General features: G+C 58.0%; 1 protein-coding gene across 1 annotated transcript in view; it reads right to left on the bottom strand.

Moving 5' to 3' along the window:
• Positions 1-6,386: 6,386 nt before the first annotated feature.
• The window catches only part of MEGF6 (multiple EGF like domains 6), a 118,527-nt gene continuing 113,060 nt past the window's right edge, over positions 6,387-11,853 (bottom strand). Inside the window, exons 31-38 of the mRNA XM_045299220.1 lie at positions 11,379-11,507; positions 10,455-10,583; positions 10,153-10,281; positions 9,693-9,821; positions 9,420-9,548; positions 8,777-8,905; positions 7,446-7,493; positions 6,387-7,111 (exon numbers count right to left, since the gene is read on the bottom strand). Coding sequence (XP_045155155.1) covers positions 6,981-7,111; positions 7,446-7,493; positions 8,777-8,905; positions 9,420-9,548; positions 9,693-9,821; positions 10,153-10,281; positions 10,455-10,583; positions 11,379-11,507 — 953 coding nt within the window. The 3' untranslated portion in view covers positions 6,387-6,980. The remainder of the gene's footprint in view (positions 7,112-7,445; positions 7,494-8,776; positions 8,906-9,419; positions 9,549-9,692; positions 9,822-10,152; positions 10,282-10,454; positions 10,584-11,378; positions 11,508-11,853) is intronic.

Genomic DNA, 11,853 nt, shown 5'->3' with positions numbered 1-11,853 from the left:
TAACGACTGTGGTCCTTCGGGTTAATTTTTCTAAAGTAGATCTTCAGGACTTTCTTCCTGTTCTCTCCCTGTCTAGTAGGTCCACAGGAACCTGGCTAGTGTCATAGCAACACTTAAGCCCCCACTGACGGGTGGGTGGTGGCTGCACCCAGGTTTACTGCATGGAAGACGAGGTTTCTAGCAGGGAGCTCCCACGGCCCCCACTCCGGGTCTTGAAGGGGAATCCACTCACTGCTGGAATATGCCCCTTCCTAAGAGAGCCCAGGTCCCAGAGTGAAATGAGAGAAGCCCCAGCTGTCCGGACTTGGTGTCCTCATGGGGAGGCCAATCCAGCCAAGAGATCGAGGAGCTAATTCTAGGGCCAAGCAGAAAAAATAACACAGGGTAGGGCAGAAAGCACCACCGGACGGTACTTAATTAGCGGGCAGGGACGGCATGGCTGAGATGGTATCATTTAAACAGCGACCTGGTTCATTGGTTTCTCCTTCAACAGGATGTTTGTAGTAGATGCCTAGCCTCTCACCACTGTCAAGAGAGAGCATTTCAGCCCCCCGTTTTTCCGCAGGCATTGAACCCTAATGAACACCTTCCACGCTTGTAGCAAGACCTCAGATTTCTCTCCTCCTCTTGAGGTGCTGACGTGTTTTCGGATGTACGAACGGTCCTGGTATTTCGGTCATCGGCATTTGACCAAGCAACTACTGTTTCCTATGTTTGCTAAAACAGCTGGTCTTCTAGTGAGCGTGGTTGTGCACATTCTGGTACTGTCCTCCCCCAGGGTCAGGACCCAGACCGCAGTGGCCTCAGGGAGTTCCCCTGCCATCCCTCTAGGTAGTTTCTGGCGCAGCTCAGGGGAGCCCTGGTGGGGTCGTGGTTACGAGTAGGCTGCTAGCTGCAAGGTCTGCAGTTCAAAACCACCATCCGCTCCGTGGGGAGAAGATGAGACTTTCTACCCCTGGTAAAGAGTGACAGTCTCAGAGACCCACAGGGGCCGTTCTGCTACCCTGTCCTGAGTCAGAATCACTCCATGGTAGTAAAGCGAGTGGCCCGGCTCAGAGTAGACAGGATAAGGGCTGGCTGGGGGTCAGGTAAAACCACCTATGTAAACGCCCATGACCCCGGGGGTGGGGGTGAGCAGAAGAGGTCTTTGATCACTAGTTGCATTGACTTAAGTTATTGGCTGCTTGGAGTTTTAAAAGCTTGTTCATCTCAGTCTTTTTAACTCACAGCCGCACAGTCAATGCAGACTCAGAGCGACCTGACAGGACAGGGTAGGACTGCCCTGTGGGTTTTCAAGACTAGCTCTTTGCGGGAGTAGAAATTCTGGGTTTTGAACTGCTGACTTTGAGGTTCTCAGCCCAACGTGTAACCACTACGCCACCAGGGTTCTCGTCTTTGCATTTTCTAATTTCCATACATTCGTCCACGTTCCTAGGTTTTCAAATGTATCCTGAGGGTCCCCGGAGCTGGGCAAGCCATAATTCAGCTGCATACAGGTGTTCATAATACTCTTTATTTATATTGTCACCTCGGTTTGTGGGGGTTTTAGTCTTCTACCTTTCCCATCAGTCTTGATAATAATGTTTTGTCTCTCTTGCTAGTCTTTAAAGAAGCAAATTTTGCTCCAAGATGCTAACAAAAGTGTCTCTTCTCCATTTGCTGAGTATGAAGTTTACCTATAGATACAGTGTCTATGTTAAAGCTTACTCAAGCACGATCACATGTGGTCTGAGTAACATTTGTTTTTTTGTAAATGGCGTGTTGAAATTGCCAGGGATCCTTAGTTATTTGTTCTGTGCTGCCTTGCTTTATGCACTTGTGAGGCTGTTGTTGGGGGTAGGCCTATTTATATACAGCAACTTATGATGCTTTCTACCTAGCGAAATACAATCTCCTACCATGTCTTTCTTTTGGCTTCTTTATATTTCTACCCATTTAAGTGTCTTTTATGGTCAACATGCTGAGGAATTATTTGTAACGCAGTCTCCAAAAACCAAGCTCGCTGCCATAGAGTTGGTTCTGACTCACAGTGCCCTCCCTATAAGGCAGAATAGAGCTGCCCTGGGAGTTCCCAAGGCTGTCACTCTACAGGAGTAGGAAGCCTCATCTTTATCCTGAGGAGCGGCTGGTAGTTTCAAACTGCTGATCTCGTAGTTAGCAGCACAACGTGTAACCATATTATACCACAAAAACTCACCACGAAACTTACTGACATCAACACATTGCTAATTGATAGCCCTGTAGGACAGGGTAGAACTGCCCCCAGTGGGTTTCTGAGACTATAACTCTTTAGTGGGAATAGAAAGCTCCGTCTTTCTCCTGGCCACAGGGCGAAGGTCCTTTGAATCATGCCTTTTGCATACCCATTTAATTACTGTGACATTAGTGCCTGCCGACCCAGTTTTTATTACGCCTTATTTCTCCTCTCTACATTTCACTGTCTTGATCAAGTTTTCTCAAGATGGCTTGAAAGTTAAATCTCCTCTCGGTATTCTTGCAGTTGTTAAAAGAAAATCAAATCCATGACCCCGACTCGTGATTCTGGCCCCATGCGTGAAAGAGGAAGCGGTCATCTTCAGAGAATCCAATCGCCAGGCCTTTTTTCTGCAGCACACTGGGTGGGCTGGACCAGCACCCTCTAGGTTAGCACATTCACAAATCACTTGCCTTGTGGTGGATACGGCTAGTCTGCCGAGATCCGCACTTAGGTTGGTTTTCCTGACCACTTTCTGTGGCTTATCAAGGCCTCCGGCTTTCTCGCCCAACAGGCTAAGTGACTTAGCACATCCTCTGCTCGGCACATTCCTCCCCATAAACTTATCTTGAGTTTCACTGGCAGATCAACAGCCATATTTCAAACTCGCGGTGGGATGCGAGTGATGTGGCCAACCAGCACCCCATCGCCCCTGCTGGGGTTCCACTCTTCTTGCTGAAGAACCCCCTCTAAGATGATCTCCAGAGGGCATTTTTGTATAGTGGGCCCCAAAACTCAAAAACTCATGGCCATGGAGTCACTGTGAACTCCTGTGGGTTTTCGACCCTGTCACTGCTGACGGGAGCAGAAAGCCCAGTCTTTCTCCCACAAAGATGCTGGTGGTTTCGAACTACCAACCATGCGGACTGCAGCCCAGCACTTGACCACTACACTACCAGGGCCCCTTCACCTTTATTTGACTTGGTGCTTCCGAGATCGCTCAGCTAGGTATAAAAGTCGAGGTTCGCCTTCTCTTCCGTCTGCAGGTTGCAACCAGAACACAGCTCTTCTCTTGCTGTTGGTGTTTCTCGCTCTAACTCCCGTTTCTCCTGTGCTCTGGGACCTGCTGACTTCTTCGTCTCCCGTGCTCCATGGTCTCTGTAGACTGGCTATTTCTTGGAACTCTTCTCCCTGTGAATGCCCAGTTGCACTCTGATAGCTCCTTGGCCATTATTACCCACCTCTGTTTGTTTTTCCTTCTCTTTTTCCTGGGCTTCTACCAGCTCTGATGACACAGAAGTTAAGCATATGGCTACTCATCCAAAATGTTTGAACCTATCTGCTGTGCTGCAGGAGAAAGATGTGGCGGTCTGCCCTGGAAAGTCCGATGAGGCACTTCTAATCAGGCCTATGAGTTGGAGTTGGCTCGTTTGGTTTCTGCCTTAGAAGATAAGGAGGCAGCAGCAGAGTTCCTGCAGGAGACTCCCATCAGGAGTCCCAGCCAATGACGTCATGCACAGTCCCCACACATCTGCCAGCAGAGGCTTGCCTGTTGCTATGATGCCAAGGAATCCAATGGTGGGCTACATTTAGGTAAACCAGCTTCACGAGACTTCTCCCGTGTGCTAAAAAGCAAGGACATCACTCTAAGAACGAATGCACACCTGCCCCAAGCCAGGGTATCTTCAGTTGCCACATGTGATTGTGAAAGTTGGACAACAAGCAAAGAAGACCGCAGAAGAATGGCTGCATTTGGACTGTACTGCTGACTAAGAATGTTGGCAATACCGTGGACGGCTAGGAGAACAAGCACATCTCTCTTGGAAGAGGTGTGCTAGAGTGCTCCGCAGAGTGGGAGGGGAAGACTTCACCTGGGGCCCTTTGGACGTGTCACCTGGAGGAACCAGTCCCTGGGAAAGCACACACATGCTTAGTGAAGTCCAAGTCCAGGCAAAGGGGGAAGACCCTCCAAGAGATGGATGGACACTGCGGGTGCATCAATGGACTCGACACATTGGCAAGGGTGGCACATGCCCAGGCAGTGTTTCGTACACAGGGTCGCTGTGAGCTGGGACGCGATGACCTATCAACAACACGTGTTTCGGCAAAGCTACCAGACTAAGATGGAACACAGAGTCCTGGTGATCTGCTTCCCAAACTCAGCCCATAAAAACCCCGTGGATAATGGTGGCCTCATCCCAACCAGCGCTGGACATGGTGCACGGGCTGCCTTCAGCAGGGGACTGGCTCGGCAGGCAGCTGCCAGCAGCGCCAGCATAGGGATGGGCAGTGGCCCGTGTCATCCATGGTCTGTTGGCTCTTCCTGTATTTTTTCGTCTCTTTTTGCCTTCCGGCTGCTACGTAAGGGTGTCCTGAGCTGGAAAAATATCCATTCAACCCACTCATCCTGGTCATCGTTCAATCTGGGCATTTCCCACACTCGGTCTTCACAGCTGGTCCTCGGGCTGGCTGCTTGTTCTGGCTCCCTATCACCATGCCAACACCCTGCATCAGAGGCAGATAGGTTCTGACGGGAGGAGACCCTCTGCACTACAGAAGGAAACACCGCCCGCTCCCGCGCTACCCTCACACTGGCTCCTGTGCCCGAGCCCCTGCTTGCAGCCGTGGTGTCCATCCGTCTCCTTGAGGCCCGTCCTCCCCTTCACTGGCCCTCCGCTGTACCAAGGATGATTGACGGCCTCCTCCAGGGACTGAAGGAGGAGCTCTGGGTCGTGCTTGCTCTCAGGTCTTCCTGTGCTGGCTCCTTCAGTCCGCTTCCTTTGTCAGGGAGCGCTCCGGGGTTAGGTGTTAACTGGGAAAGCTTTCTTCTCATCCTCAAGTGCTGTCAACTTGACTCTCAAGCATACTGATCCCGAGTCCAGGGGCGCCATCCTCACAGGAGGAGGTCTTTCTGAGAGCACTGTTGCAGCCAAGCCACTGTGTCAGTCCATCTGGTTGAGAGACTGCCTCCTCTTCTCCTGCTTGATCCAACACGGTGTCCTTCTCCAGCCACCTCTGGATAACGTGTCCAAAGTAGGCAAGATCAAGTCTTGCCATCCTCGCTTCTAAGGGGCATTCTGGCTGAACACGAATGTTCATGCTTTGGGCAGTCATTCACGCTCACTGCCACCGATTCGATGCTGACTCACAGCAACCCAATAGGACAGGGCCGACCCACCATGTGGGTTACCGAGACTTAACTCTTTACAGGGGTAGAAAGCCCTGTCTGTCTCCTGCAGAGTGGCTGGTTTCAAACCGCCGGTCTTGGGGTTGGCAATCCAGTGCATAACCACTGCACCACAAGGGCTCCAGGTTCTCCTGCAAGTCCCTGGTAATTTCAATATTCTTCACCAACTTCCAGAATGGCTTGGGTCTGATGCACCTTGGTCACCAAGGTGACATCTTTAACCCCAGAAGAAGAATCGGTGCATTTGAATCTCGGTGTTGGCAAAGAATATTAAAATTCTGGGAGTCTATGGACCTCTCGTTATTCTTCGCCAACACCAAGATTCAAAGGCCTCCATTATTCTTGGGTCAAAGTTGTCACTTTGATAACTAAGGTGCACCTGCCTCTAACCATGGTCTTTCCCCGCCTCATGTGCAGCTTGCTAGAACCACCGACCTTGTGTTAAGCAGCTGAGCACTTTAATGGGGCACCAGGGCTCCTGAGTCTGGTAGTGCCCTCCTGGTTTCCCCTGAGGTGTGGTAAGTAGCAGCTACCTACATTGGAGCCATGGGGGCAGGAGAGCAGGCCACAGCCCAGACCCTAAGGTGACACCCTGAGATGAGCAGGGGGGGAGCCTCAGGGCAGAGCCCACAGGATTACTGCCGGAGAGCCACCCTCCGGACAATCTCCCCAGCCCCTGCTCTGGACACCAAGCACCCTCTTCCCAGGCGACATGTGCCTCAGGCCAGAAGCACCATATTTCTAGGAGAAGTGGCCTGTTCTCCCCTCTCCATAGCTCTCCCCTCTGATGGGGTCCAGGTGGGCAGGCCCGCTCAACAGAAAGCATCTCCCACCTAGGCTGCGCTCCCACCAGCCCAGGCCTCAGCCTGGCCCTCCCCTTTGGCCTGGCGACTTACACAGGGTGTCTTGGGATGTCTCACTATGAGTGAGTTTCGCTCCACCTACCTCCCCTGGAGCAGCCTCCCCGCCCACCCCCAACACGGTTGCCCACACAGGACCAGGAACTGGGCATAGTTTCAGTTTTACTGTGTACCCCACACCCCGGAGGGGCAGGGCCTGAACTCTGGCTTGGCCCTGTCATCAGCAAACACACAGGCCGGAAGGACACTGTTGTCTCTCTAGCATAGTGGGTCTCACATGATGGCCATGACATCACCTAGTGACCCCCAGGCCCTGCAGTCCTGAGTCAAGGCTTCCTGGGCTGGGCCAGGGGGCTGGGCAGTCTTGCAGGGGCGTGGAGGGCAGGTACCGCTGCCCATAAATACCTTGACATAAATACAGGGTGGGCTGAGCTGTGGCAGTCCCGAGCCTAGCACCAGCTGCTCCTGCTCTGAAGGCAGGGCCGCACCTGCTCCCTTAGCTGCCCTCAGTCCTGGTCCAGGTGGGGCCAGGCAGACAGGGGCGGAGCCAGGCATCCTCAGCTCCACGTGCTGGGCACCTGGGCCAGCCAGAGGCCTGTCCACTTGCAGGATCCAGGCCGGGCCGGGCAGGCCTCCCTCCTCTCCTCGGAGCAGGCACTGCGTCTGTCCACAGTCCTCCGGAGAGAAGGTTCACGTGCCCCCAAGGGTGGGGCTGGAGTCCAGGGGTCCTTGGAGCCCCTCAGCTTTCACCAGAACCCCTGAGCCCCTTGGCCAGATGTGGAGGGGCGGGGCCTCGGCCACTGCTGCTTGGAACTACTCGATCGCCGCCGTGCCTGGATCCTGGGCTATGGACGGCCAGACGTGTGGCTGCTGCGGGGTCCAGGGGAGAGGTTTGTCAGCCCGGTCGGGGGGTGGGGCACTGACCTCCCTCCTACCCACCCCTCCTGCTCAGCGCCGGTTGGGGTTGGTCCTCACCCTGCCCTCACCGCTGAGGTCCAGGGGTGCGTGGGCCCCCAACCATACTGGCTCATGGCGACCCACAGGACAGGCTAGGGTGGGCCCTTTGGGCAGCTGGTGGGTTCAAACTGCAGGTGTTAACGAGTCAGCAGCCCAGGGGTGGGGCCCAGATGATGGATAAACATCCCCTTAGGCCTTGGCCCCTACCAGCCTCACCCAGCCATGCAGGCATTCCCTACCCCCTTACCTGAGCTCAGGACTGGAGAGGAGCTCTCCAGGGGCTGGGTCGGCCCACCTGCAGGGAGACAGATGTCAGTACTCCCCACCTTTGGGTGACTAGCATAAGGGGCAACAAGACCTAACCCCACCCAGTCTGTAGGAACCACCCCCCACAGACACCCCACCCCGCCCCCACTAGTCTCACTCTTACTCATGCAGTGGGGGCCCTCCCTGACTTGCCAGGGCAGCCAGAGACCTTTGGGAGGCTCGGTTTGGGGACAGGCTGGGAAAGCAGTGGGCAGCTGTGGGGAGAAGGGAGGAGCCTGAACCCGCCCAACCCTGAGGCAGTCCCTGCCAGACTCTTCAGCCCCACAAGGGAGAGGAGGGCACTGGACTAAGATGCCACCTGGCCCAAGGCCTCCGGCTCAAATCCCCAGAGATCCCCCTGGGTGGCATCGCTGCAGTACCACACTTGGCCACTGGGTGACACCAGGGTCAGCATTAAGTCCCTAAGCAGCCAGCCAGCGTCAAGCAGAGGCTCTTGGGGGCCCTTCTGATCAACTTCCACAGCTCTTATCAGCAGGGGCATGGCTGCCCTGCCTTGGAGAGGCTTGGAAAGATGCACACAGTGCTAGGCACCAGAGGGGCCTGGGTTGGGCTGGCCCGATGGAGCGGGGAGCTCTGCCTGTGGGAAGGTTCCTCACGAGGCTAGGGGGCTGCCATTTCCGCTTCCCGGTGCCTGCCTGCCTGTGCTAGCGTACAAAAGGGCTCAGGAGGCTCCTCGACACTTCCATTCTCTTTACTTCAGTGTTCCTGGCTTTTCTGAAGGACCCGGGTGCACTGGCGCGCACGTGAGTGCGTACACACATACACACGCACGCACGCATGCACGCACGCACGCACACACACACACGAGACCTGGTGACACCCTGGATTACACCTGGGGCTGCTAACTGAAAGGTCAGCAATTTGAACCCACCAACCACTCCACAGGAGAAAGCCAAGGCTGGGCAGCCCCAGGGGGCAGTTCTCTGTCCGACAGGATCGGAGTGAGTCGGATGGGCTGGCAGCAGTGGGTGGGGCACACACACAGACGTATTTGCACCCGTGCGCTGGAGCACACGGTACTGGCTCACACGCGCACGCTCGCACACAGTCGCCTGGAGTGCTCACACGGCGCAGGCGCACATGCACTATTGCGCATGCCTGCCCTGCAAGGCGCAGTCTTGCCCGCAGAAGCCCTTCCCGCAGGGCATACCCGCAGGGATGGCTATGGGTCTGGGGGTGGAGGAGGGTCAGAGCTGAGCCAGGGCAAAGTGCCCCCCCTCCCTCCCTCCCTCTCACCACGGCCCCACTCACCTTCCCGGCACCTGGGCCCCATGTAGCCATCCACGCAGTGGCACTGCCCGCTGACAGGATCACAGTCGGCCCCGCCCCCACAATCACAGCGCAGGGCACAGCCAGGCCCAAAGCGCCCTGCAGTGCAAGCTGTGGGAGGCGGAAGGCGGCTAAGGTCCGGGTCTGTGAGGGGCTTGCGTTTCCCGGGCCCCCGAGCAGTACAGGCCCTCCCCCACACCCCAGCCCAGTCCCCAGCTCACTGCAGCCCCGAGCCCCTTCGCCAACCCCACAGCTACCAGCCCAACAACCCCTCTTCAGGACCCCAGGAGCCAGGATCAGTTCTGCAGGAGAGCTCAGCCCTACCTTGGGGTCAGCCTACACCGGTGAGCCTTCTCCCTCCAATGACAGACCGAATGAGGTCCCCATGCTGGGAGAGACTCCTAGGGCCATCTCTGGGCGGTCAGGTCTGACCTTGGCCAGCCCCTGGCAGCAGTCTATGACTGACCCTGACAACCTGAGTGCTGCCCCTCCCCCCGACCCCCCCCCCACCCACTGGGCTGGGTGGGGGCTGCAGACAGCCTGGGTCGGTAGCTCATCCAGCACAATAGACTCACCCTGATGGACCCACCGCAGGGCGCCTGCCCTGCACAGACCCCAGACTCACCGAGGTCACAGGTGGCTCCCGTACGCCCCGGGGGGCAGAGGCAGAGGCCAGTGGCCAGGTCACAGGGCGCCCCTCCCTCACAGGCGCACTTCTGCCGGCAGCCATGTCCGAAGAAGCCAGGCTTACACCCTGTGAGAGACAACGGGCTGTCCTCCACCACTCCCTGCCTGGCTGGACTGGGCAAGGCGGGGAAGGTAGGGAGAAAGGGGGTGTAGGGGGAGGGGGGAGGAGAGGTGAGAGAGGGCATGTGTGGGGCAGGGGCACTGAGCTCACCTAGCTGACAGGACTGGCCCTGAAAGCCAGCGGGGCAGAGGCACAGGCCGGTAGTAGGGTGGCAGGGGGCTCCATGCTGACATTGGCAGGTCCCCCGGCAGCCGGCCCCGTGGAAGCCAGAGGGACAGGCTGAGGGGAGACCCGGGTCAGAGCGTGGTGAGGGGAGCGCCTCCTTAGCCTTGCTCCAGCCTCAGTTTACCCACAGGGAGTAAAGCCACCCACGAGAAGCAGCCCCACCCCCACCCCACCCCAGTTGGCCCACCTCTACCCAGGAGGCTCTGGGCAGGAGGGGTGAGGAGGGTGGACCCAGGGCAGACCCAGGCCCCAGGCCAGGGGCCCTCGCTCAGCCTTGGGCCTGCTCTCTTGAAGCCCCAGGAGGACCGACTCAGGGACCTGTCATTGTCATGGCTGAGGCTGACACAGGACCCCCCACAGGGAGTGGCTCCTGGCCCCTACTCACGGTGCTCGCAGGACGGGCCGTAGAAGCCGGGGCGGCAGTGGCAGGCCCCCGTAGCGGGCTCGCAGGCCGCGTCATTGAGACAGGTACACTCCAGGCGGCAGGCGGCCCCGTAACGCCCAGGCGGACAGGCTGGGGAGAGGGTGGGCAGGTGAAGAATGGGGCTGGAGGTCCGCTCCCTTCACACTGTGATCAGTTCAAGTGACCCTGGATCTTAGCCCACACTCTGCAAATCCAGGGTCACCCCTGGAGCCGGGGCTTCTCCTCGCCTGGACTCAGACCCCGCCCCTCAGCCGGGCACTCACCCTGTTCACAGTGCAGGCCTGTCCAGCCCAGGCCACAGGTGCAGCTGCCATTGACGGCGTGGCATTGCCCCCCATTTCTGCAGGGGCACACGCCCTCACAGCCCGAGCCAAACTGGCCGTGAGGGCAGCCTGTGGGTGAAGGAGGCCTGCTTGGAGCTCCGTTGGGACCAAAACACGCCCACAAGTCCCCAAAGGCACTCAAGCGTCCCCTGTGCCCCCCATCCACATGCCCCGACAGATGTGCTGTGGGGAGCCCCCTCTTCCCACTGCAGACCAGGGCAAAGCAGACAGACAGGTCCTCACTCCTTCAGAGCCTCTGACCCCAGGGGGTGTGAGCGCCTGGCCTGGCTGGCTGGCCATCAGGGAAGGCTTTCTGGTAGAGGTGGCAACATGCCATGCACGGGCTCCCTGAAGCCTGGCACATTGCATCCCGGCCCAGGGCCATGAGGGAAGACCAGCGTGCCTTCAGTGGATGGGGTAGTTGGGGGGAGGTCGGTCCTTTCTTGGGGGTGAGGAGGGCCAGACCCTGAGCTGGCTGGAGCCAGTGCTGGAGGAGGCAGTGGACAGGCTCCCGAGGGCTGAGGCATGGGGTACCATTAGAGGGTGGCAGTGTACCCAGGTCTGATAAGGTGAGGGTACAGACCTATGGGCATGGCTGGGAGGACAGTCGCCCAGGCCCCCTTTCTCCACTGCAGCCTGAGCCCTGGGCCTCTCTCAGCAAGCGCCCGGGCCTGGGCCCCACATGCAGACCCAGCAGAGCTGCCCCAGGGAGACCTCAGCCAGGAGCTGGGCTGGGCCCTCAGAGAGAGCAGCAGCCTGCCCTCGGCCACACGCCCGCCCACGGCCACCCGGGGGACAGAGGGGTGGGCTGGGTTGACCTTGGGCCGAATGGTGCCCCTGCCCTCAGCCACCTCGGGCACTTACTGTGCTCACAGTGGGTGCCAGTTCGCCCTGGGGGGCAGGTGCAGGCGCCAGTCAGGGGGTCACAGGCCGTGCCCTCTCCACAGTTGCACACATGGGCACAGCCGGGGCCCCAGTGGCCCTGTGGGCAGGCTGTCGAGGGTGACAGGGGAGGACACTGTGTACAACTGTCTCCTGCCCTCCCCTGAGTGGGTGGGAGGCGGTGAGGACAACCACCCCAGACACTGCCAGCCCCCACACTCTCTCTCCCCTCCCCCCACAGCTCCACGGGGCCACCCTGGCCTGTTCTGCTGCGAGCTCCAGGGCCACCCCTGAGACTGGGGATAGGGCCCTTTCCCGGCATGATGCCTGCTGCCGATGCAGGGGCGGAGCTGGCTGGACCTCAGCCAGAGGGGTCACCTTGGGTCACGTGCTCCCAGACTAGCAGAGGTACGTGGAGTGCACCCACTCCTACCTGCCCTCCCCCATCCCAAGACCC

Source organism: Echinops telfairi, unplaced genomic scaffold (assembly GCF_000313985.2).
Source record: "Echinops telfairi isolate 266 unplaced genomic scaffold, ASM31398v2 ScPeMD7_7457;HRSCAF=8495, whole genome shotgun sequence".
Lineage (NCBI taxonomy): Eukaryota > Metazoa > Chordata > Mammalia > Afrosoricida > Tenrecidae > Echinops > Echinops telfairi.
This window is presented reverse-complemented; position numbering and strand designations above follow the sequence as displayed.